The sequence below is a fragment of the Heptranchias perlo genome, chromosome 10 (genome assembly GCF_035084215.1).
Source record: "Heptranchias perlo isolate sHepPer1 chromosome 10, sHepPer1.hap1, whole genome shotgun sequence".
NCBI classification, from domain to species: Eukaryota; Metazoa; Chordata; class Chondrichthyes; order Hexanchiformes; family Hexanchidae; genus Heptranchias; species Heptranchias perlo.
Window position 1 is genome coordinate 20,349,396 of NC_090334.1, and position 27,701 is coordinate 20,377,096.

The 27,701-nt window shown below is 40.8% G+C and overlaps 1 protein-coding gene across 4 annotated transcripts in view; it reads right to left on the reverse strand.

Annotated features, from left to right (window-relative positions):
* Positions 1 to 1,408: 1,408 nt before the first annotated feature.
* Positions 1,409 to 27,701, reverse strand: part of LOC137326319 (serine/arginine-rich splicing factor 5-like) — a 76,904-nt gene continuing 50,611 nt past the window's right edge. Inside the window, exons 1-8 of one of the 4 annotated variants that reach the window (XM_067991290.1) lie at positions 8,753 to 8,832; positions 7,216 to 7,359; positions 6,685 to 6,755; positions 6,476 to 6,577; positions 5,380 to 5,449; positions 2,952 to 3,025; positions 2,386 to 2,496; positions 1,409 to 1,918 (exon numbers count right to left, since the gene is read on the reverse strand). In XM_067991290.1, the coding sequence (XP_067847391.1) occupies positions 1,699 to 1,918; positions 2,386 to 2,496; positions 2,952 to 3,025; positions 5,380 to 5,449; positions 6,476 to 6,577; positions 6,685 to 6,755; positions 7,216 to 7,338 (771 nt within the window). In that variant the 5' untranslated portion in view covers positions 7,339 to 7,359; positions 8,753 to 8,832 and the 3' untranslated portion in view covers positions 1,409 to 1,698. Of the gene's footprint in view, positions 1,919 to 2,385; positions 2,497 to 2,951; positions 3,026 to 3,154; positions 3,693 to 5,379; positions 5,450 to 6,475; positions 6,578 to 6,684; positions 6,756 to 7,215; positions 7,360 to 8,689; positions 8,833 to 27,701 lie in introns of those variants that run through there. The other 3 variants (XM_067991292.1, XR_010964167.1, XM_067991291.1) reach the window with 3 other exon arrangements.

Here is a 27,701-nt window from a genome sequence, read left to right on the forward strand (position 1 = left end):
AGTTCATGCAATGGGAGGTATCGCAACGGTTACTTTAATACAGAATGGTAACCTGAGACTATAGAGGGAGAGGCCAGCAGCCCAAGACAGGTTGCTAAGGGAATCCAGGACTAGAGCAGGTTGGCAGCTGAACTTGGTGCTATGTTGGAAGCCATTTTCTAAGAGGACTGATGGCAGAGAGGGCCTCATTCAGTGACAGGCTCATTTAAAAAAAAATAACAATTGTTACAAATCAGTCAGTTCAGCAAAATATAAATAACCTGTTGAGACCCACTTCAACTTGCATTCTGTCCTTCAAACTGCTGCATGCAGCTCCAACACAGCCACTTCTGACATCCTAAAGTGTCAAATGTTACTTTAATACACACTGGTGTACAATTACAGCAGTATCTTGTATGAAAACTATTGGGATTACAGCTTGTTAAAACTGCAGGTTGTATATCTCATCATGAGCTAATATGGAAATTGAAATCATAACTGAAGAAAATATTCACCTACTATATATTGCCAATACAAACATGTAGTCAGTGAACACTTTAAGCTGTTTTCTTAAGATTTCTTATACTGAATCTCATAATTCAATCCTGGATAAAGTCTCAATATCTATGAATTAAAAATATCTTCAGTAAAAGATTAAAAAGTAGACTTCTGTGACAACTCAATTGGGAAGAACAAGCAGCTCATAAAGAGAGAACATGTATTGGATTTGTATAGCACCTTTCACATCCTCGGGATGTCCCAAAGCACTTCACAACCAATAAAATACTTCTGAAGTGTAATCACTGTTGTAATGTAGGAAAATGCAGCATCCAACTTACACACAGCAAGGTCCCACAAACAGCAATGAGATAAATGACCAGATAATCTGTTTTTGCAGTGTTTGTTGAGGGATAAATGTTGGCCAGGATACGGTGAGATTTCCCCTGCCATGGGACCTTTTACATCTACCCAAGAGAAGACAGGGCCTCGGTTTAATATCTCATCCGAAAGATGGCACCTCCAATAGGGCAGCATTCCCTCAGTACTGCACTGAAGTGGCAGCCGAGATCGTGTGTTAAATTCTCTGGATGAAGATGATTATATTAGTGTCTCAATGAAGATTTTGAGACACTAATAAAAAGAAAATTCCAGAAATACACAGCAGGTCGATCAACCACTGAAAAAAAAGAGGTTCAACACCTGAACTATTAACCCCTCTCTTTCACTACTGAAGGTAGTTCCAGCACTCTTTTATTTCAGATTTCCAGGATTGGCATAAGTTTTTCTTTTTATCCTCACTTTTGGATCCTAAGAATCCTTTAAGATTTCTCTTAAGAATCATTTCTTAACAGTACCAGTGTTCATGAAATCCTGGGTGTCTATACTGTAAGTTCATAAACATGAAATTTGTGAAACGCACAAAAACAGAGTAGTAACTATGTACAATCTTTATTTAAAAGGAGTACATAAGAGAAATGTAATTTACACCATTACATTTAATACCAAAAGTAAAAAAAGATTTGGATTCATCGCCAAAGAAACCAATGTCAATGAAGAAATAAATGAGCAATTCAACTCTGCAAGTGACAAGTTAAATGAATACAGCTCAGTAAATGCAAGTACTGCAGTTTTAACAAATTTAAGATTTGCGTTTCTCAGACAAATTCATTCCTTTACATCAACTTTCACTCACTCAAGTAAAAGTCCACATTAACATGCTTAGTCTGTACTCTCACCAGAAGGTGATCGTGTGCGTGATCTTACATGATCCCCAGATGCCATAGAGGAATGGCCTCTCTGCTCCTTGGCAGGAACAGGCGATCTACTCTCAGATCGGGATTTGCTGCGGCTCCTACTCCTAGAACGACTATAGGACTTACGGCCCCTGGAACGAGATCTGGAAGAGCTTCGACTACGGGAACGAGACCTGCTACGAGACCTGAAAAGAAAAGCAATCAAAACTTTGAATGGTCAGAATACAAACACAGTATTTTACTAGAACTAACTCGAGAAATATATTTGTTACGAGTTTTGTTTTAAATCAGTTCCACCCAATTCACATCCACACAGATGTTCCCGAGTTGGTAAGACATACAATAAGCAAAGAGGCTTTATAAAAACTACCAGGGAAGATGTAACTGCAGAATAAAATCTTGAGTCAGCATAGGCTGGTCAACTCAAATCTCTGCTTGTGTGAGTTAGCAGCTATAACCAGATTTTTTTAAAAATATGCGTTGTGCGAAGTTAGCTCATTTTAAACGGTGCTCTACCGTATAAATGTACATATTTAATTTAACAATGATGAATTAAGATTAACATACATGGTTTCAATGTATTTCAAGTCTATTTGGGATTGGAGGTCAATCTATGCAACAAAAAAACTGCATTAGACCCTGGGGCAATTACCTGCGCTGTTTACGTTCTTCGACCACCCTAATTTTTCTTCCATTGAGCTCTGTGCCCGAGAGCTTCTCAAGAGCATTCTTCACATCACCGTAGGAGGCAAATTCAACAATCCTAGGAAAAGGAAAGAGTAATTTTGTTAAGTTTGTAATCACCAAGACTGGGCTTCCTTTCTTAGCATAGTGAACCAGAGGAAAATCCAAGTCTATTCAGAACACCTGAGTAGAAACCAAATGATGCAATATAGTAATAAGTGAATTGGGTAAATGTTAGATTTCTTTACAGTGATTGCCAGAGCAATATGACATACTAGTCAATTATTTCAAAACCACCATCAGCTTTCCACAAGTGTTTAGTGAAATGTGAAACATTTTAAAGATGTGTATCACAAAGCTGAATATCTCAGTAATTTGTCAGGAAACATTCTGCATTGACTCCCAAATCAAAGTTTCATCTCACATTGACATGGGTCAGTGTGACATGCTGCATTAACAGAAATTTCATAACACTTTCTTTCCCCACCCCATCAACAAACTCCAGTAGCTATTACAAGGAGGTTTTAAACTTACCCTTCATTCATTTTGTGCCTGTGCGCATCCGCAAAGGTAACTTCTCCAGCCTGTCTCATGAAATCTTTCAGATCCTACGCAAGATCAGATCAGTTAGGTAAATCAAAGCATGTTAACATATTTCTCTATCAATTTCCAATGTACATCACTGGAAAAGCAAGCAAAAAAATACATAAATCTAATTTCATCAAAATTTATATTACCTTCCTGTACAATTCCCTAGGCTATTCAACCAGCCAAATGTAACAAGTGTTCGCAGAGGCACCACCACGACTGAAGACCAGATGGTTCTCTTCACCACCCGCTTGACTGACACTACCCATTCGATCGGAGCCTTCCCGGACATCACCCTCCCTTAAAGGCAGACTCTGGCATTGCCATAGGAACGGGGATTGCTACTCTTGCGCCGTGACCAAGGACTTCTCGCCTCACTCCAATCGAGCTTCCAAACAACCCTACCAGCGAATTTCTCCCATTTCTTTCAATCAAGGACCTCTCATTTTACAGCAGGCTCTCAGAACTCGACTTTAGGACACCTTGTTATCATTTTCAGGGACGCAGCAAGGTAAATGGCACTAAACCCAGTGCCCACCAGTGTTGGTCAGACCACCACAACAGATTTAGATCACCAATTGACAAAGGTAGGAGCAGATTGGCATTTCAACTAGGCCCAAGAGACCAAGGCACAGCGATTAGGAAAACCAACGGCACTCCACGTCACAAGGCCAACGACACGAGAGGCTGGTAAATAAAGGTTTTAACACTTGGTTAAATTTCAAAAACACAAAAACTGAGTGAACACACATTTTAGTTTCAAGGTTAGTAGGCAATCAAGGTTAATTTTTTTTGTATTTAAAGTTAGCTACTCAAGTTAAAGGAGCAGTACTTAATTTTGGAAGGCAATTAAAGCTTACCCCACTGTTTCAAATGATGGGGCCTTCTGTTTTATGTGGATTACCCTATTTTCATTTCCCCATTAAGACCAAATATAGTCTTGTGTTTTTTTTTAAAAACACCAAGACAAAGCCAATTATACTGCGAAAAAAAAAGGGAATCCAAAGGATGACAAGAAATAGGAAGAAGAGTCCCAGACTATTCCCTCCTTCATAATGGTGATCTTAAGAATTCCCTAACTCAAATTTTCTCCCCTCCTGTCAAAGGTGCTGACTCTTACTGGAGTACAGTTCTTCAGGCGCTGGTAGTCAGCCAGTGTATCCCCCAATTAACCATTTCTTGTGAAAGCCTGGACAAGTGCTGGCAAGCAATTTGATCATGGAGCCGGGGAGGGGACAGCATCACAGCCAAGCCCTATCAAGTTCTCACACGACATCTACACAAGCACTTTCCAGCAGTGGCTACTGGACCAGGAATCCTGGCTTATTTTTTTCACTCTAGCCTAGCAACAGAGGCCAAATGTAGCATTACCCCATGTGCCCCCTGAGCTGAGATCATCTAACTTAACACAGACCAGGTATATTCATCTATGTTGCTCAAAACCACACTAAATGATAACCTTCCCCAATGAGCCATTGGGGCACTCATAAGTGTTTTTAAAATGTAGTTTCTTTAAGAGGGGAACGAATTGAGATTTGTATAAAGGTGTGACAAATCCCTAAAATACCACAGGACTATAAACAAGTTGAAAGTCAGAATCACTGCTTTCAAAAAGAAAAGGAAGCACATTGACCTCCTATCAAAAAAACAGTTTAAAGTTCCCACTTTACCTTGGGCCCAGACATTGGCATTAAGTATAGCACCTTTGACTGCAGTTTTTCAATTTATGGAAAGACTTGGAGAAATGACAACTATTATCAGTCAACTGTAGATAACTAGTAACACTTTATTAAGAGTCATTTTGACAATAAAAGGCCACACATTACATTAAATATAAAAAAATGGACATTTCAGAATGGTCCACATATATGTTTGGAGCAAATTTGGTGACTTTTTTTTTAAAAAACTCCCACTCTAGTTTATCTTTGTCAGCAACTCAAGTTATTGTACTATTCTGTCACAATTAATCACATCACATATAATGTTTCCACTGCTGGCTAGTTACGTGACTTTTGGAAGGAACTGTTCTGACACATTTAATGCCAACTTGTTGAGAATCACTTCTTTTTGTTCTCCTACATCATGTTACTGTGATTCTTTGTAATTATCTGCACTAGACAATTTTTTTGAATGTTTCTTTACATTCAGTTAGGATTCATTGTTTAAACGTAACGTTCGCGGCTAGTTTGTCAGGAATGCGGCAGAGATACAGTATTACACCTGTGCCCTACACTGTAAAATGACTCTTAAGTTAACCTTGAAAGCTCTACTTACAATTAAACAGTGCCAATTTCATTCCATCTCATTTTCATTTGTTTTAACAAATTACACAAAATGTAGTCTCACATATGATTAGATATTACATCCAACATACCTGCCAGCTAACTCTGGAAGACAAGTTTTCAACAATCACTCTGTTTTCTGTACGAACCGGGGGCCCATTTCTGAAATGGATAATAAATTGTGATCTGTGCATTATAGAAGCTGAGTCAACAGGTACTTTATTTTGGAGATAGTTCAGTAAGGGAATATCAAACAGAACATAAGATTTTCTGCTTCTCTGTAGTTCCCACTACTTTTAAAACACACAAGGATAAAACATTTCCCACATCCTACACAACTCAAATACATGAATAACCCACAGATTTCTTTTTAAAAAATACTGAAACCAGCTCAAAAATATAGCTTCTTATTTTCTGTTGGTGAATCACATATTATTGAATGAGAAGAAAAGTTTGTAGTTTACCCATGAGGAATATTGATTGACCTTTTTCCTCCCCTCCTTTTCAGGATGTAATGACTCATGGCGGATAGAAGACATAAGAATTCTAGTACATATACATTGTGACATTGAAAATGCATTCAAAAGAACAGGTTTGTGCTGTCACCACACACAGCAACGATGATGGGTCTGTGGAAAAAAGCAACCCTATCCTAGTGTGAGCCTGGAGACTGCATGTCCCCAGGCTATTCGTTGTTAAAACAACTGAGCTATTTCTGTCTTCACCCAACATCGATGAGTGTTCACTTTCTAGTAGAGTCATTTGAGCGAGAACCAATATGCTTTTGTCCTCCTATTCCCGAAGATTGTAAAGGCAACAGTAGTAACTGTCCCAATTGCGATCAACATTTCCAGGAATTAAATCCAGGACCTTCTGGATCCAAATGACTTAGTACCACAATGGCCCTTAAATGATCGCAAGCAATATCTCTACTTTGCTAACTAACAAAATATAGCACTCAATATAAACATTGGACAAAAATGTTTTGCCACTTACTACTTTTGAACTAGAATAGCATAAAATCTGGTAACAAATTTAACTTGTCACGTATGAAATAAAATTTGGTTCATCGTTTGATATTAATGTCCATCATAATATACTTAAATAAATTGATGTTACATATATTCTTTAAAAGACAATTTGCATAATGTTACTGTAATATTTTGAATTTAAAGTCAATGGACTCACCTTCCTGCACTGCGTTGATAGCTTTGGCTAAAGCGACCTTGATATCGTCCCCCTCCTCCTCGTCCTCCCCTATTGCGTGCTCTGGCATGCTCAACCGTCACTCTGCACAAACAAAATGCTCATTTTTTTTATGTAGCTGAAAACACTGCACAATAACTACCGCCTTCCAGTTTATTTGGGGGATGTGGAGGTGAGAATGGAGTACTCACCTTTCATTGCACAACTCTTTTCCATCCAATTCATAAACTGCATCCTCTGCATCTCTGTAATCTTCAAATTCCTGAAGACAAAACAATAGATTTGTATCTTGCCCAAATGATTTTCAAATGCAATTTTCATTATTCAACGATGTGGATTTAAAACCTTACCTACCCCCAAAATAATCCCCAATTACTGGATAAGCTCCATACAAATGAATGATAGCAATACCACATTTCTACTTCTATGGGGAGGAGCAAGAGGCTTCAGCTACTCATGCTGGTAGTGTCTATGCCTCTGGCAGTTTCTCCCTTTGCTTTTCACAGAAAAAGACACAATGACTGACGGCAGGATCTAGGTATCCACCTCCAAATAGGCAGAGCTGTCACGCCAGTAATCAAAGGTAACAAAATCATATTCATCGTACTATTCTGCAACTGATTTCAACAGTTAGGTAAGCATTATGAATGGTCAATTTGTAGCAGATGAGTTAAGTCACTCCACACACAAGTATAACTCACCCCATCAAAACAAAAACTTACCACAAATCCAAATCCGTTCTTCAGATCAATTTCCTTAATTCGTCCATATCCTCTGAAGAACCTCTCCACATTTTTTTCAGTGGCATAAGGGCTCAGTCTGCCAATGAACACTCGGGAGCTCATCTTTGCTGACCTAGAATACAACTGTCAAAACAAACAATAAAGTCAAATCTGGAATACCATCTGCCAACACAACAACTTGCATTTATATAGCACCTTTAACTTAGAAAGACATCTCAAAGCACTTCAGAGACATAAGGGCAAAAAGACATTGAGCCAAAGAGGGGTGACCAATGGTCAAAGGGGTGGGTTTTAATGAGGGTCTTAAAGGAGCAGGAGGTAAGGTAGAGTTTAGGGCAGAAGCCTTAGCAGATAAAGGGACATCAGTCAATAGTGGGCAAAGAGATGGGGGCGGAAAAAAGGCCCGAGTTAGAGACATGGCAAGTTCGGCGGATGGTGTTGTACTGCTGGAGGTTGTTACAAATATAGGGAGGGGTAAGGCCATAGAGATTTAATGACGAGGATGACAAGATTTGAGACGTTGGAGAACTGGGAGCCAATTTAGGTCAAGGACAGGGTGAGGGATGAGTGGGACCTAGGCAGCAGAGTTTTGGAGGAGCTATTAAACACCCAAGAAAAGTGTCAAATCACTCTCCCTGCGCGCCCCCCCAAAAAGAAACTCTCCAGCTATACATAGCCCAAATCTGTGCAAGATTTTCTTACTGCTTCTATATCCATTACAGAGGAACACAGTTCTGGTTTAAAAACCAAACTTTTTTTTAAAAAAGATCTTTATTGATATTATAGACTTTTATGTATTTAAAAATGAACTCGATTTCTTGCTTTAAAAAAATTACATGACATATTTCTGATCCTATCAGCCCTGAAATTTTAAATATACATTGTTAGCCTAATCAATTAATACATTTTTTTAAATGGAGACATATTTCCGATCATTTTTCTCTTGGCAACTCAGAAATTACAAGGATTCTCATCAAATTTGAAGTAGTAACGTCCTCATTCCCTCCTCAACCCAATCCCCCTCCCCATCAAACAAATCCTTCTCCCATCCCATCCCTTCCCCATCCCTCCTCCAATCCCTCCCCCATCCCCCATATCCTAATCTCTTCCGTTCCCCCGCCCCCGCACTCCAGACACAACGTATGCTATTTGCATTAAAAACGAGGCAAAAATAACCCCGGAGGCATTGGGAAGCGGCCGCGGTTTCACCGACTGAAAACAATCGAGAGAGAAACAAAACCATCGCCTCTGCCCCGAGGCCTCTCCAGCGCACACAGCGGCCCGCGCGGGCGCCACCTCGGCGCCCACATTACAACCGACTAACAATAACGGTGCCCTAACCGAGCGTTAGCGCACTCGGGGCTGGAATCTTAAGATGAACCGATCGCCTCCGGTCTCCGCTAACAGCCCCAGCCCCAGCCCCCAGTCCCCCCCGGGGCCCCGGACACGCTACCTTTCTTATGATTTCAGTGACTCGCTCAATCGACGCAGACACTTCACCCAAAACCCAGCTCACCTCAAAATGGAGCCCGACCGTCCGCACGCAGCCAATCCCACAACGACACTGTGCCGTCACTTCCCGGATGCTAGGCAACGAGTTCGCCCGAGCTGGCGGTCACCATGGAAACCGCTGCGGGTTTGGAGGGGGGCGATGGCGAGGGCGTGTGATGGATGGTTTCGGCTCCCACCAGCGCTGAGAGGCCCGGCTGCAGCGTACTCTACACAGGGTAAAAAAAAAGAAGCACAGATTAGCACATTGCTCCACCAGGCCAACAAGACAAAACTGCCCTCCTGGTCGCGCCATTTTCTTTATCAGTTTTAGCCTCACCATCTCCTCTGATCCCCCCCCCCCCCCTTCAGTGCGACTCCCACATCTGGTGCACTGGCCCAGCTGCACAAAGTTCAATGTCCTCGTCTATGTCAATCGCTGTTTTGTTTCCCCCTTCAAAAACTCTCCAGCTATACGAAGTCCAAATCTGTGCGAGATTTCCCTACTGCTCCTATATCCAGAACCCCTCCCCCCCGAGAAAATACAAAATGCAATTAAAAAATCTAATTGGACTATCTAGCCTAAAACCTTTGTACTGCAATCTTTGTGTCTATTTTACTGATACGACTATGGCCATTTCTCCTCCAGGCACCTTTTATCGTTTCTACCAAACTCCAAATATGCTGCACCACATGTTTTTAATCCTCATCGTAATGAAATCAAGATTCAGAGCACCATCTCCGAATCTAACGGAGTGCTTTCTAGGACCTCAAGACTATGCAACTTATAACTTATCTCAGTCTTCTCTTCCTACAATATATAAGCTTTTAAAACCAAAACTTGGTATCACCTAACCACTACTTTGCGATTCACCTTGTCTTCCCCTACTTTTTTTGAATCTTAGTGTTCGGCACTGTGGGCCTTGGCCCTTCACCTTGGCTCCATCACCAAAACCACCTACTTCCAAGTCCGTAACATCGCCCGTCTCCACCCCAGCCTTAGTTCATCTGCTGCTCAAACCCACATTCATACCTTTGCTACCTCTAGACTTGACTATTCCAATGCTCTCCTGGCTGGCCTCCCATCTTCCACCCTCCATAAACTTGAGCTCATCCAAAACTCTGCTGCACGTATCCTAACTCACACCAAGTCCTGTTCACCCACCACCCTTGTGCTCGTTGACCTACATTGACTCCCAGTCCGGCAATGGCCTCGCCCCGCCCTATCTCTGTAATTTTCTCCTGCCCTCCCAGATCTCTGCGCTCCTCCAATTGTGGCCTCTTGCACGTCCCCGATTTTAATCGCTCCACCATCGCGTGACCTGCCTTCAGCTGCCTAGGCCCTAAGCTCTGGAATTCCCTCCCTAAACCTCTTGCCTCTCTACCTTTCCTCCTTTAAGACACTCCTTAAAATCTACTTCTTTGACCAAGCTTTTGATCACCTTTTCCTAAAATCTCCTTATGTGGCACGGTGTCAAATTTTGTTTGATAACGCTCTTGTGAAGCGGCTTGGGTCGCTTGGCGCTATATAAATGCAAGTTGTTGTTGGTTTCTCAATTAAAAATTATTAGTGTGCTCTACACTGCAGCTGGGCCTCAATCATTACGTAGAGAATATTAGCCTGGCTGTAATTCGATACAGTATACCACATTCTGTACAGAATAACACATCCAATGATTGAGATAACATTGTAATGTGGAACAACAAAGCTTGAAGTGCGTTAGTGCCAAACTTCAGACGTGGTCGTTTTTTGTAACATAACCCAGGCTATGATTTTTTAAATCATTTGTACACACTTAAGGTTTTGTTTTTGAACAAAAAACAAACATACATAAAAACACAAACATTTTTATACAATGTTCAGCAAAGAAAGCTGTGAACAATTCTACCCAACAGGAAGATACAACTCTTAATAGTGAAATCCTACAGCTAATTCAATCACCTAATACCTAGGGACTTATATACTAACCAGGAACAATGGGCTGAACCTTGCTGGAAAAATAAGCTGGTGTGTTAATGACACACTCGTTATTAATGCACAAATCAGCTAGCAAATTCAGGGGATCGAATCTCCAGAACTTGCTGGTCGATTTACGCCACTCCGCCGTTTGCTTCACAAAAACAGCATCACGCCCTGAGCCTCCTGTTATTTTTGAGAACTTGCTGGATTTACACATTAATTGTTCATTAAACTCACCGCAGAGAGTTAGGCCTGGAACTTAACAGCGTAAGTATCTTTTTAACAATGTGATAATTATTAATGCAATGCCAATCAACCTCTCTGGTCCAGAAAGGAAACAATTTAAACTGTTCAGTCTCATTCCTGCATGTAGTAAATTGTTAGAGATTTTTAAAATGTCAAATTTTAAATGTTTTCATTTTTTTTCTTACATTTCCTTTCTATAGCTTTTTTTCTCTCAATCCAATATTTCTTTCACTCTCTTTATTTCTCTTTCTGTACCTAGTATGATTAAACAACTCTAATTCACCCTCCTTCTCCGTCGTTCCTCTGTTTCTTTCTCAAGGAAATACACAGTTGGTCCCACCATTCACTGAGATCCCGATGCCCCTTTGGCCTAGCCACACCATTATCAACTCGCATTTCCAGCAAGTTATTCTTTTATAATAAAGAAAAGGGCACAATCAGTCAGCAGTAGCAAAGCCACCATAGGCATGGAGCATCAGAAATCAAGTAATGACCCACAGGGCCAACTGCCTTCAGCTGTCAGTTGAAGAAGAGGTTTTTAGTGAGTATGCCCAGAGTTTTGAGTAGTGAAATCTCTACTCTCTGATATCTCAGAAATTTACTTCAGGATTGCTTACTGTTTTGTGCATTCCAATAGTGAAGGTAAGGCTTTTAACACTTGGATTTGAAAAACAGAAGAAAGGTTATTTTGTGTGTACCGTAAAATGAAACTGCACCTTGTGATTTGACTAATATGAAGAGATTTATTTTGCTGAATGCTACAGGGCATACTTCACATATTACAGTTTTAAGTTATAGCAAGCATTGTTGAAATAATATAAGATATTTTAAAAAACAACACATCCCAGTGTTCATACATATATATATATATATAAAAGCAAATCTCCCATGCTATTGTTCATGGTGAATCAGAGGACACTGTTTTCCAACAATGGGGCATTATCAACAAAGCGTGATGGAGAAAGTGTTACATGAAGTAAGTGTGAAACCAGAAATGCACACTATACACAAGACTTGTAATATGTTATAGATAGATACAAGGAAACATTTGGAGAACTAACATACAGCTTGTGGGGGAAGACTCTCATGCATACTAGAGCAGGTACAAAGATAATTTGACACCCCATCCACCACCCTAAACATTCACTCCCTTCACCACCGGCGCACCGTGGCTACAGTGTGTACCATCTACAGGATGCACTGCAGCAACTTGCCAAGGCTTCTTCGACAGCACCTCCCAAACCCATGACCTCTACCACCTAGAACGACAAGGGCAGCAGGCACATGGGAACAACACCACCTGCACGTTCCCCTCCAAGTCACACAACATCCTGACTTGGAAATATATCGTCGTTCCTTCATTGTCACTGGGTCAAAATCCTGGAAATCCCTACCTAACAGCACTGTGGGAGAACCTTCATCACATGGACTGCAGCGGTTCAAGAAAGCAGCTCACCACCACCTTCTCAAGGGCAATTAGGGATGGGCAATAAATGCTGGCCTCGCCAGCGACGCCCACATCCCATTAACGACAAAAAAAAGATTGCAATGGACAGTCACGGTAACTTTGCTGCAAAAAGTTACTTCACAATAACAATAGGCTGGTATGGCCGATGCTTGACCTATCTTGTCCTCTCCAAAATAAAACATAGGCAAGTGCATATTTTGCTAATGTTGGTTAAACCCTAAAAGCCTGTTCATGAATTCTTCAAGTATTACATTTGGTGATTTAGAACATAGTGGAAATTCTGCATAAATTAAAAGTTACTGAATCAACTGTTTAGAATGCAGGTCTGGTCTGACAAACAAATGGCACAGTTTCATCATCAATATTATGATCAGGCTGGTCAGTGTCAATGTCTTGATTTATAATCCATATCAAGTCATGCCAGAGTTTTTTATGCTACTACAATGTTCTCTTGGTGCTCCATTGCCAGTTTCTTTTACTTCATACCATCTTAACCAAAGCTTCTGATTTAGACTATCTGTTGCTCTTAAGATCAGCAACTCCAATCTGGTACCTCCAATCAAAATTCTGCTCACAAAACCAGCTCAGACAGACAGACAGTAACATAACCTGTGGTTACTATTTTCTGGTCTGGAATAAATACTGATATCCAATTCTGGCCTGTTTCATAGTCTTCCTGTGTTGTCAGTGATCTCAATGCCAGGAGAGTGAAAAAAGGCTGAAAAAATAAAAGCATCAATCCTCCTGGTGGCTGATATTAAAATGAATTCCTGTTGAATGCAAACAATACATATTAAAGAAAAAGATAAAAGAAAGACTTGCATTTATATTGCACCTTTTACAACCTCAGGACGTCCCAAAGCGCTTTACAGCCAATGAAAAGCTTTGAAGTGTAATCACTAGTAATATTCTCAATATGTTTGCACACATTTGTGGAAAAATTGAAATATCATTACAAACCTGTGGTGAACACGATACATTTGACTACAGTAATATAAAGTATTACCCACTTTCAATAGTGTGTATTATAAAACACTGCAAGTAATTATTGCAACCTTTTGGCACTAATTATATAACGCCACTGCCGTCGCCAGCAGGTACACATTTCTTGATTATATATTCTCAAGTAGAACTTGGACTCAACAATCTCAGATAGTATTGATACTTCCGTAAAAGACAGAGGCTGTATTCGTTTGCCATTGAATTGATACTCTCTGTTTCTGCTAAGTAAGATCAAAGGCAATTGCTGGGCATGTTGCTGCCGTTCACAGGTGTGCAAATGGTGAGCTCTCCGTGTGCCAAACATAACCAAGTCAATGGATGATCAGTGAGAGAAATGACAAGGAAAGTGGACAACCGAAACCACCACTTTTCAGTTTTCTAAATAATGTCATCAAGAAACAAGTCTACCAAGGAAAGCACTGAAAGTGCAGCACAGCCCCCTGTGAAAGAAGCAATCAAAACTCAGAAGAAAATTATCATTGATCAGCTGGAAGTTATTCTCCAGGAGGTGAAAGTAGTGGAAAAGAACTTGAGAAGATGAACAGATTTCTGTTTCAATATCCCCAACCCCCACCACCCCAGTTTCAAAATAACCGCACAGATCATTCCAATTATACTTCAACACAAGGAGCAGGAGTAGATAAGGTTGCAACAAGGAGCAGTTAGGATGAGGGAGAGGGTGGGAAGGAATTACAGGTCATGACAGGCAAAGAAAGACCAGAAGCAGCAGACAGCAGGCAAAAGGTCAGGAAGGCAGCAAAAAATTAATTTAAAATGTTACAAAATATATTTGACTTACAATTTAAAAGATTACGAAATAAAAGATGTAGAAGAAAAACAAGAAAATGGAGGTTGGATTTGGGTGACTCGTGCCATATTACCACTGCCTGCAACTAGATGCTGCAAACTCAAGGCATTTTTGTTGATTTGTTACTGGAGGAGTTACAGTCAGTGATTAAATTAACATTGGAAAACCTATTAGAATACCACCTACTGGCATTACAGAGATGTGTCACAAAAAATGCATTATCGATACCTGTGGACATTTTAACATGAGAATCTCCATAGGAATGTTTACACAGAAATTTTCAATGAAACATGTGACCTATGTAACACAGATACAATATATATTAAAAATCTTACATCTGTGCACACTTCCGTTGGAGGCAAAAAGCATAGATGCATTTAAAGGGAAGATAGATCAGTACATGAGGGAGAAAGGAATAGAAGGATATGCTGATAGGGTTAGATGGAGAGGGGTGGGATACGGTTTATGTGGAGCGTAAACATCGGCATGGACCTGTTGGGTTGAATGGCCTGTTTCTGTGCAGTACATTCTATGTAATTCCTATCAAGCTTTTCCATTATATAGATTTCTGTGTCCACGTTTATAATGGAAACTGCCTATGTAAACTTGTCACACTATAATTACACCCTCCCACCAGTTGAGGTGCTGCAGAGCAGTGAAACCTAATTATTTGGTGAGACAGAATCAGTTTAAAAAAGCGAAACCATTCAGATTAATTGCTATTAGGTTCAAGTACTATTCAAGTTTAATGTCGCCTAGCCATATTGGAATAATACTGTATACATGCTGTCTTTCATGAACTGTGAAAGTACTGGTTCCTCTGGCAGATTGAGTATTCAGAAGCAAAAATAAGATGGCTAGTGTCACTTCGCACTAAAAGAACAACATCTAGTTCTGAAGGGATTGGAAATATTCAATTGGGTTGCACACGCTTTGCAAGTAGCTGTTCTGATTACCAATATCGTCCCTATTTTGCAGCACTTCTTTGCTCCTACATTTTCATATAACATCGAAGAGCAGAGTGAGTGAATAAGAGAAATAAAAAAACCTCATTCCCTATTATCCAATTCTCTTTTCTGCAAACTGGCCCACCCAACCAGGAGATGGGAGGAACGGGGATGGAGAAGGACATGATTGGAGGTGAGAGGAGGAAGAAGAGGGAGAGGAGAGGGGAGAGGGTGAGAGGATGGGATGGGAAGAATGAAAAAGAAGGGGAAAGGGAAGGGTTGAGAAGAGGCCAAAAATTGCTTATTGGGGAGGGTAAAGAGGACAGATTTTGAGGGGCAAACTCCAGAATCCTGTTCAGTATGGGGGAGGGGCAGAAGACACTGGAATCTTTCTCAGCTGGATTCTGTTGATACATTCAAAGATCCTGAAGGAAATAGGGGAAGAAATAGTGGTGGCCCTAATGATATTTTAGGGTTCTATTGAGAGTGGATGTGTGCCAGAGGACTGGAGAGTGATCAATATAATACCCGCTTTCAAAAAGGGAAATAGAGCTAACCCGGGTAATTACAAACCAGTTAGTTTAAAATATGTGATAGGGAAACATTTTGAATGTTTAATTAAAGATAACATTATTAAATATCTAGGTAAAGAGAAAGTAATTAGAAGCAGCCAAACTGAATTTCAGAAAGGAAGATCATGCTTGACTAACCTGATCAAGTTCTTTGAGAAGGTTACAGGTATGATGGATGGGGGAAATCAGTGGATGTGCTATATATGGACTTTCAAAATGCCTTTGACAAGGTACCATACTGCAGACTAATTGAGATCTTTAAGGGGTATGGAATTAAGGGGAGGGTAGCAAATTGAATTAAAAACTGGTTAGAAGGGAGGAAACAGGGAGTAGGAGTTAAGGGAAGTTTTTCAGAATGGTTGGGAATGAGTGGTGGTATCCCATGGGGTTCTGTTCACTGTGAACATCAGTGCTTTGACTAGAGGGAGTGATGGCCAAATTTGGAGATGATACTAAAACAGGAGGCATAGTAAAGGAAGCTACAAGAGGATATTGATAAGATGGTGGAATGGGCAGAATATGCCAAATGGAATTCAATGACAGTACATTTTGGGTAAAAAATAAAATGATTATACTTTGAATGGAGGAAAGCTGGGTGATGTGGAAGAGCCATGGGACTTGGGGGTTCAGATTCACAGGACATTAAAAGCAGCATCACAAATGGAAAAGGTCTTTAAAAAGCTAATGGAATACTGAGTTTTATAGCAACAGGTATAGAATATAAAAGTTGAGATGTAATGATGAATCTAAATAAAACCTTAGTAAGACCACAATTGGAGTTCCTTTATGCAGTTCTGGGCTCCACACTATAGAAAGGATGTTGAGGCAATAGAGAGGGTATAGCACAGATTTTTTTTTTACACAGGGATGTGTGAGGAATGCAGTACTGGAGCTAGTGATTGAAGCAGAGACTACGTCAACATTTACAAATAGGTTAGATAAGTGGCTGAAGGAAACAAGGATAAAGGGAACAAGGCAGGCACATGGAATTAGGACGACTGCTTGTGTAGAGGATAAAACCAACACAGACTGGTTAGGCCAAACAGCCTGTTTCCATGTTGTAATTTCTATGTAATAGCAGTCTGTCACTTAACGTTAGTGGGAGTTCCACTTTGTTAAATTGGTCACGTAACATGATGCTCGCAGTGCCCCCTACAGGCACAATACATTAGAATGTTGCGACTACTTCCTGTTTTTAATATAGAATAGATAGGTATACATTGCAGATCATCCATGGTGTTACAATAGGGGCGTTATTCTCTGAATAAGTCACATTCCATTTTTATTATATGGTATTCTGGGATTTCTGCTGGTGCCTTGGGAATTGAATCCTGAGATGATTCTCCATTATTTTGTGAAAACCACGACTGAGGGGCCTTTTTTTATTTTACCTAACTATTTGGTTTTCAACCTTGATCATTTTAAAGCCGAGCATACACAGCTAGATGGCCCCTTACCTTGGTTTGCTTCCTTATCCACCAAGTTAGGGAAAGTATTCAAGAGGATAATTTATTGGATTTAGTCCTTAGCAGGGATCCTGAGACGATATCCGACCTCCACGTCTCCGACCTCCACATGGGGGAGCATCTGGATAAGAGCAACCATTGCTTTGTTAGATTTCACTCAGTTGGGCAAATTAATGTTGCTGATAATTACAGGTTGTATAGACTAGGCTTGTATTCCATTGTTTATAGAAGGTAAGGGGGGGTGATCTAATGGAGATGGTTAAGATGATTGAAGAAATTGATAGAGAGAAACTATTTCTTCTGGTGGGGCAATCCAATACAGGGGGGCATAACCTTAAAATTAGAGCTAGGCTGTTCAGGGGTGATGTCAGGAAGCATTTCTTCACATAAAGGGCAATGGAAATCTAGAACACTCTCCCCCAGAAAGCTGTTGAGGCTGGGGTCAATTGAAAATTTCAAAATTGAGACTGATAGATTTTTGTTAGGCAAGGGTATTAAGGGTTACGGAACCAAGGTGGGTAGATGGAATTAAGATACAGATCAGCCATGATCTAATTGAATGGCGGAACAGGCTCGAAGGGATGAATGGCCTACTCCTGTTCCTATGTTCCTAATGTTAGCACCTGATTTCAGGGCCAAATTTTCACCCATGAGATTTGGGGGAAGGTATATTGAAATATGCTGCTAAACAAAAGTAACTACTGTACAATGGAGGAAAAAACAGAGTTGTTTAGATCTATGCTGATGAAGAAGGAAACCTTGTATGTTCCTAGGATTAAAAGGATTCATATTAGAATTGAAACCCAACTGGCTAAACAGGGAGATTTTGTAGAGAAATGAACCTAAAGAAAGTATTTCACTAAGTATAAAAGAAGTAAGAACAAGTATAAAAGAAAGCTATGGATAACTAAAGCTAGTATTAGGGATGCTAAAAAGGCATTAGAAAAAAGATTAGTCAACAATCATTGCAGCAATGGCACCGCTTTTTTCGGTTAGAAGTCAGAAAACAATTAAAGACTACATTGGTCTGTTGATGGATTTTTCAGGGCAGGTTAAATATGAGGATAAAACTATGGCCAATTAGCTAAATTGACACTTTGCATCAATTTTCGCTTCTGGAGATGACACAGTCCCAATAGTATTAGACCTGCAAATTTACAAATGATCCCAATAACACCTTTAAGCAAATCATTAATGAATGGTCCTCGTGGAACTCCACTTGTGACCAGGCCCCATTCAGATGCACTCCCATTAATGGCAACAGTATAATTCCTGGGATAATGGTAGTCTTGTTGATGTTGAATACCTAGATTCCCCAAAACCTTCAACAAAGTGATGCATAAAAGGTTATTTGAAAAGATTAGATCATATATAGAATATAGGATGTCATGCAGGATAGGAAACAGGTAGAAATCTAGCAACTGTTTTTGGGAACATTTGTAAATTTGCAGATGACAGAGATCTCTGTCCAGCTTATTTCTTGGATGATCTTTCTCTTGATTTGCCTGTGAATCAGTGATTTGTTCCCAATCTCTCTACGCACCATGATATTTGAGCCTTTCTCTCTCGCTCTCTCTTTCCACCTCTGCCTTTGTCATCCAGTTCTCTATCTGTCCTTGGATATATCCCTTAATCTATTGTCACTGTATTTGTGTCTGTCCCCATTGCATTGCAGGCAAATATTTATTTACAAATTGAGCATGCAGGCAGTTTCATTGAATTGTAGAATAAAAGGCTGGAAGTGGAGAAATGTTTATTTACTTATATATATGGTGAGCAGACAGCAGTATTGAATTTAGTTCAGGACAGGACAAATCCCTGTGAATTATTTATTTCACATGTTAGACTGGTCCCAAATGCCACAGTAGACAAAAATTAATAATTCAGCAGCCAAGGGAAAAAAAATTATAACAGTTTAAAATGAAATTAATCTGACATGGAGAAATAGCAGACAAAAAAACAGCAGACAAAGCAGACAAAAGAAACCAGTGGACTGAACTGGGCGACTCCTGTCATGGCACCACCATGAGGACTGAAAGGCAACAACAGGAAAGTAAAATGGTAATTTTAACAGTTGTTACAATTTAGTCATTAAAACACAACCAGGTGTTACTTCAGGCATTACCAAGTGTCACAGAAAGTAAGTATGACAACAGGAAGTGTGCACAGTCACAAGAAAATTAATATATTACTAGATGATCTCCCTTGGTGTTGCTCCCAGTGAGTCCTCAACCCCCATAACATTTTTGTGTCTCTGATTCTGTTCCTGTCACATCGTTCTCTCTGCCTTTATTTTTCTGTCTTTGCACCAATCTGCCTGTCCCTTGATTTATCAGTGCAATTTTCTCATCATCTGTGATATTGTTGTCTGTCCCTGATCTCTTTCTTTGTGCTGTCCCTCTCACCTATCTCACTGTCTCTCTATCTGTGATTTCTTCTGCCAATTTGTCTCTCCCCTGATCTATTGCTGCCATCTCTCAACCTCTCTTTGTCCACCATATCTCTGATATTGTTGTTTTCCTCTCTGAAGTTTTCCTTGCACCACTTGCTCTCTGTCCTACGTTACTTTATGATGTCTTGCAACCAACCGTCTCTCTCACATTCATGTCACTTTCTCTCTCCCACCCCAATTTCTACCTGTCTCTCTCCCTGGCCCATCTCACTTCGCAAATTTCTCCCTATCTATCTCTTCCCCCAATCTTCCCCCTGTGTCTTTGTCCCTACATCTCTCATTGTGTCTTTCTCTGCCCAACTTACCTTTTCTCTCGCCCCGTTGTGTGTGTAAACAAATCTAAAAGGCTGGTACAACTAAAGTAGTAGGGCTAGGGGAGCAGTTAAGAAAATTCACTGTCCGGTATAGATGAAGGAGCAGGGCTTGGGAACAACGCTGGGGTGTCTGGTGAGGCAGAAATAAGAGTAGGAGGGTGCCAGGTATGAAGAAGGAAGTGAGACTAGGGTGGCTGGCGGGACAGAGGTGGGGTCTGCGAGGAGGGCAAAGGAGACTAAAAGAAGGGCGAATGTGGCAGAACCAGCAGGGGGGTCTTAAATGATGTATGGTTAAGTAGCTGACAGTCAGGCCTGTGCTGCACAAGGAAATAGGGGTCTAAAACAACTGAGAGGCAAAACCAGCAGGAAATGTTTTTAACTTACTAGTCAATCTCCCATGGGGTTGCAATTGGGAAATCAAGACCAAGTGCAGTATTCAGGTTGAGCAAGGTTAGAGAGCGGGGAAAGGAGGAGGGGCAGTAAGCGAAGAGGAAAGAGGAAATGTGGAGAAGGTGAGAAAAAGATGTGAGGGGGATCAAGAGAAGAGGAGTGGGAGGATTAAAGAAGAGGACAGTGGAGGAAGAGAAAGGGGAGAGGTAGGATGGGGGGATAGGGTATGGGGAAAGAGAAGGGGAGCAGGGAGTAATGGGAGAGCAAAAACAGGGATGCTACCTAAGGCTCTGCCGAACATTTTCAGCTGGGGGGCTGCTGGCCGGTAAACTCTTGAGAGCAAGCTGGCGGTTATCAAAGTGGGAGCTGGAGGGAGTGAGCCAGGCTGCTGTAAAACACTCCATATATGTGTGTGTTTGGTCGGGGGGGGGGGGGGGGGGCGGGGGTTGTTCCAGGTTGACAAGCTTTCTGAAGAGGATTGGGAGATGGGAGGAGCGAAAGGAGATAAGGGGAGAGTACGAAGAGGGAGAGATGGGAGGGGAACAAAAAACAGGGAGAGCATGAAGGGGAGCAAGAAGGGGAGGGAGCGGAAGGGGAGGGAGCAGAAGGGGGAGAGGAGAATAGCGAAAGGAGGACAGTGGGTTAGTTTCAATCAGCTAAATGATGCTTAGTGGGGGCGGGGGGGGGAGGGAGGGAAATGTGTTGAGGCGAGGAGGATGGGTTTCAGTCACTAAAATGATGATCAGTGTGGAATGAGGATGTTCTTGACTGAGGCGGGTAGGTACCAATCACTGAGATAATGCTCAATGGGGAGTTGACTCCAAGCACCTAGGTGATCCGTTCCCTGCATTTCTGTTTAATTGCGAGCTTGTTGGGCGATCCGGGTATCACTGCTCAGTGGTGGAAGGGGTTGGGTTTCTAGGCCACTCAACTGGGAGGGGGTGAGGGGGAGTTTGCTGTACAATCCACGAATTATTGCATAGTGGGGGATGGAGAGTTAACCGTGCCTTTGTTATCTGATCTTGGGGGGTTATTGTGGGAGGATATGCAATTGGTTCAGGGGAGGCCGGCCTGTTTTTTTTCCAGTGGAGGGGGTGGGGGGTGAGCGGTTTCTTCTCGGTGGCCAGTAACATCTGTTTCTGCTCACAAGAAAGGGGAGTTCCATCATTGGAGTTGTTAAACCAGACATTTACTGGCTTGCATTTTGCCTTTACAGCTCAGATACCATTCTGCAGTGATTTTCAAAGATGACCTCATGCTGTAGCACAAAAGCCACCTGGCGGCTGTTTCACTTTGCAGGTTTATGTTATTCGGCTTCTGCTGTGTCTCAATGGTCATCTGTATTAGATGACAATTCAGTGGGCACCACGAGTGCATCTTTGGCCAGGATATATATTGAGTGAGGAGTAGGTTGTTTTCTGTTCAATGAGGTGGGGTGGGGTCACAATTTCTTCCACCTTCATGGCTGGAGGTGTAGTGATGGACGTTTACTGGCTTGCCTGTAGCTTTACTGCTCAGATGCCATTTTGCAGGGATTTTCAAAAACGATCTCATGCTCCGGTGCAGAAGCCACTCGGTGGTTGTTTTGCTTTGCAGGCTTACATTCCTCAGCTTCTGCTGTGTCCCAACGGTCTTCCGTATACCCTGATGATTCACTGTGAGGCTATAATTGTATCTTCGATGCAGTGTTCAGGTTTACATCACTGTTCCTCTACACAGCCTCCTTTACAACATTCCAAATGTACTTCGTGATGCCCATTTACTTTAGTAAATTTCAATTGGGTTTTAAATTAATGGCTATCGAGTTCAGACCACACAGGTTGTTTTCACAGTATTGTCTGCTCAATTTAATGGTTCCTGGGATGCCGCAATCATGATTTTTTTCCCCAGAAAGGAGTACCTGATGATTATTAAAGGTTCAGTTCGGGGCTGGCGCATTATGTTAAGTCCTGCCCCATTGTTCTCAATTAGTTACATAACATTATGCTCACCGCACCATCTAAATACTTCTGAAATTCTGAGACGACTTATCATTTTAAACATTTTAATGGCTGAGGTGTAAAACTAAATGGAAATGTATGAGATTATTCATATGATGAGGTGATGGGTATCATAATCCTGTTGTTCACATACCCATGCACTTTCCAATAGGCACCACTGGATAGCAACCAGGAGCAAGACTCCTGGTTGATTTTTCTCTTCCCTAGCTTTGGGATGCTGAGGCCTACTGTAGTTCTCCCAATACTGCCTGGCTACAGTCAGCCACATTGGCACAGAATCTGCAGCCTTCCTCATCTTTGCAGATCAGTACATGGCTAGTTATGCTGGGTGGATTCTATGTGTCCCAAATTATCTCATGTCTGAATGCCTCCGGGACAAACTTTGTCAGAATTTATACTGGTGTCTATGTAGCTTGAGGTTCTGAAGTGATTGTTTAACTATGAAAATATCTTGGTCAAGACATGCAGTTAATATCCAAAAAAGACTGAATTCTGGATATTCATTTTGGTTTTGTCAGTCATTCCATAACATGAAATTGGCAATCTAGTCATCTTCCCATGATTTTAAGGTGGTCTTGTTAAGGAGGAAAAATTACATCATGCAATCCTTCATGGCCAATACATTACAGAAATCTTTTTAGCATTCCACAATACTGAAAGATGCAGGACATATCACATACGACGATTGTAGAAAAGACATGGCCTCATTTTAAGCATGGTTAATATTGTACCCAGAATGTTTTCCATACAATTCAATCACTATCACTAAGGTTGGATTTTTTCTTACTCAGTTCCAGATAGCCCTACAAGCCAATATTCTTAACAGTGGGATTGGCTTAGCTGGATAAGCAAGTAAGCTTACGCATGCTCTGTGCAGGTAAGCTGCATGATTTCAGTTGTTTGTACTCCTTCACGTGGCTCAGTCTTGGCTCTTGCCAACTATAATTTTAAAAATGGATTTTTGGCTTATATTCTTTATTGCTAGAAACAGCACGAGAGGTTAGAAATCTAATCACACAAGATACTTCTCAATGGAAAACCATGAGACTAGAGACCAGACAGACTGGCTCTGGTCAGGTTCATAAAGTTCCAAGTTGTTAGGTAAAATACAATTGGTAGTCTAAGGTGTTAATTGGGCTAAATGGTCCAATTTCACATTACATGGCAAGCATCATATTCCAGTGCCAAAGACTGGCTATACATTTAATGCTGAGGGAAATGCAGCTCTTTGTGTCATTATTTCTTCAAAGGATGTTGAATGATATATCTAGGCTGACTTTATGTTAGTAAACAGTCAGTTTCCAGGTGAACAGCCTGCTTTTCAGCCAGCAGAAAAATTGTGTTGAGTTGAATATTGTTCCAACCAGTAGAGAAGTTAGGCCAGTTTGATAATACAGCATATTTGTGCATAGAGAGCAAGTGAGTAGCATCTTTATGATTTTATGTATCAAGAACAGTGTGATTCATTGTTTTACTTAAATCATCTGTTGGTTGAGAGCCTGAGTCTCAGACTGATAGTTTATATTCTCTTCTCTTTATGAAGAGGTACATGATACATTCCAGTAGCTGGTGTACAAAGTAAGAGGTACTCCATTGTGATCCCTGGGTCGTGCTATCATTTACCTACATTTTGGGCAGAAAAAAGGTACACATCACCAACAAGTTGCATTTATATAGCACCTTTAACATAGTTAAAATATCCCAAGTCACTTCAGAGGAGGGTTATCAGACAAAAATTGACACGCAGCCAAAGAAGACATTAGGACAAGTGACTAGAATCTTGCTCAAAGAGGTAGATTTTAAGGAGCATCTTAAAGGAGATGGGGCAGCTGAAGACACGGCCGCCAATGGTGAGGTAAAGGAATGGGCCAAGAGGCCAGAGTTGGAGAAACATGGAGTTCTCAGAGGGTTTTAGGTCTGAAGGAGGTTAGAGATAGGGAAAAGCGAGGCCATTGAGGGATTTGAACACAAGGATGAGAAATACAAGGTATTGCTGGACCAAGAGCCACAGCAAGCACAGGGGTAATGGGTGAATGGGATGGTGCAAGTTAGGATACAGGCAGCAGAGTTTTGGATGAGCTTAAGTTTCTGTAGGGTGGAGAGCATTGGAATAGTCAAAAGCATGGATGATGGTTTCAGCAGGAACAGAGACGGGCAATATTAGAGGTGGAAGGTGGTGGTCTTTGTGATGGGAGAGAACACAGGGTTGGAAGCTCAGCTCAGGGTCGGAAGCTCAGCTCAGGGTCAAATAGAACGCTGAAGTTGCGAACAGTCTGGTTCTGCCAGAGACATTACAGGGAGGGGGATGGATTCGACGGTTGGGGAACAGAGTTTGTGGTGGGGACAGATTCCATCCCTGTCCCTGGTCACTGTCTCAGGCTGAACCAGACTGTTTGCAACCTCGGTACTATCACCTGTCTTCTGTGTGCTGCTGAAACCCTCATCTATGCTTTTGTTACCTCCAGACAAGACTATACAAACACGCTCCTGGCCAGCTTCCCATCTACCACCCTCCATAATCATATCATAGGAGATGCATTGTCTGCTAACACAAATGGCCAGTGACAGTAACCTAAGAAAATATCTAGTGTATAAACACCAAAAATGGGACACCAACATCCTATGGGTTTAGTCAAGTGTGCATATACTCCACATCTGGCAAATACAAACTCTAGCCATGTGATTTGAGACTCAAGCATGGTGATAAGTTTCCCAGCTGAATGAAAAAATATAATTCATTCACATTAAACAGGAAGGAATGTCACCAGCTTGAACATTTACAAAAATTAGTCATTAGGTCACAGAAAACTTAATCCCTGTCACTAGATGTCTATATTCCAATACAAATATTGTTGAGTGTGTAGCAGAACAATTATGAAAGATACCTTTACCTTGAACCACACCAAGTTATCTCTTCAGCTTACATTTGCTGATCCAGAAATAATTTGGTAATTGATGTGATAGGCCCCAGATCACTGGTTCGGCCCCAGCTGAAGCAGTGTCCAATTCAGCACACCACACTTTAGGAAGGATGTCAAGGCCCAGTGGAAATGATAAATAGGGTTCTATAAAGGACTTCAAACTAATAAATTGGGGGAAGGTCTGTCGGAAATAATAAAATTGATTAAGTTTAAAGATTTTTTTAAAAAGGGATAAGTAGAGTTCAGGTCACAAACAGTGATGTAGATACTCCAGTTATTTGTATATTCCCTTCACCTAAAGTAGTTACAGCAGGAGTGACAAATAAGAAATGTGTTAAGTTAAATGGTGTGAGAAACACAGCATCAGGGCTGGAGGACAGGTTAGGGTCTTTTGCCCAATTAAGAGTTTTATATACTAACACAGAGTGTAAGAAATAAATTGAGTGAAATAGTGGCTCAAATACAGCTTGGAGGGTATGACATGGTTGCCATTACTGAGATATGGTTGCAAGCTGGTCATGATTGAGAGTTAAATATTCCAGGTTATAAGGTTGTTAGAAAGGTTAGGGAACCTGGAAGAGGAGGAGGGGTAGCCTTATTGATTAAAGATACTATTACAGGAATAGTAAAAGGATCTAGGTAAGGAAATGCAATCACCAGAGCCTCCGATTAGAATTAAAACTGTAGTGGGAGTTGTCCACAGGCCTCCCGATAGCAATGAAGAGGCTAAATGTTTTAATTTGGAGATGAGAGGCACGTGTAGCAAAAGCAGACTTGTTTTAATGGGAGACTTTAATTTTTAATATAGATTGGGAAGAACAGAGTTGCTCAAGTCAGAAAGGTAGTGAATTTGAGTGCATTCAAGATAGCTTTCTGGAGCAGTATGTTCTAGAACCAAGAGGGCAGGCCATACCAGATTTAGTAATGAGCCAGGCTTAGTTAATAATCTAACAGTAAGGGAGCATTTATTTAACAATATGATTGAATTCAATGCTAGGTTTGAAAAGGAGAAACTTAACAGTTACTAAGATTCTAGATTTTGGAACAGCTAATTTTAACAGGATGAGACAGAGACTGACGACAGCAAACTAGTCATTGGTTCACTGCTATGAACAGTGGGAGGTGTTCAATAAAGAATTTAGCTTAATACATGACCAGCATATGCTCTCAAGAGGCAGGAGCTCTAGTTACCAAGTAAAACAGCCATATTTGACAAGAGATAACATAAAAGAGCATGCAAAAGTGCAAACATTAGTGAAGATCCAGGGGACTGGGGGAAGATATAAAGAATAGCAAAGACAGACAAAAAAAACTGCAAAAAGGGAATATGAAAAAGAAACTTGCGAGGGATATCAGGACCAACACAAAAGGTTTTTACAAATATATATATATTTTTTTTTAAGAAGGGTAGTTAAGGGTGGTGAGCACTTTAAAAACAGATACAGGTAATATTACAAATGAAAATAAGGAAATGGCAGAATTGTTGAATAATTACTGTCAGTCTTCACAGTAGAGGAACAGAATAACGTACCTGACTTTCCAGGGAAACTAATATGAATCAACGACTGGAACTCACTAAAGTTAATGGAAGTAAGGAAATAGTATTACAAAAAAATGGCACTGAAGACTAACAAATCCCCTGGACCTGATTGTTTCCAGCCCAGGGTTTTAAAGGAAGTAGGTGAAGAAATTGCAGATGCTTCAGCCATAATCTTCCAAAGCTCTCAATCCAGGAATTATCCCTTTAGATTGGAAAATTGCAAATGTAATCCTGTTATTTAGGAGAAACCAGGAAATTTCAGACCTGTTGGTCTAACATCTGTTAGAAAGTTATTGGAATCTAAGTAAAGCATGACTGAGCACGTGAGATATTTTAAGCTGATGAGAGCCAATGTGGATTTGTAACGGGTAGGTCATGTCTAATGGACCTAATTGAATTTAAGGATGTAATTAAAGGAGTAGACAAGAGAAATGTCTATGGATGTAGTTTATATGAACTTCCAGAAGGCATTTGATAAAGTTCCACATAAAAGAGACTGTTAGTTAAAATTAAATCTCATGGAATTGAAGGCAAATTATTGACCTGGTTATGTGGTAGAATCATTATTCATGTTAACATTTTCCTCTGTATGAAGCATCATTCAGACAGTTTCTGTAGCCCAAGTCTGATTTGTAGTGTGTAATGGGAAAGATTCAATGGTATCCCTTTATTCCAGAGTAAAGGAGGGGATAATTGGAGTCCCAGAATTAATGTTTCTGCAGTGTTGCTCTGCTTTGGCAGGCAGCTAGTATGTTGGAACTAAAACATTGCACAAGTATAAACTTTCACATCTAAACAACATTAGAGATCTTAGTCTAAAGTATGGCTACACACGCTTTGTAATAGGTTCTAAATGAAACACTGATTTATCCATCTGCTAGTGTTTGGACC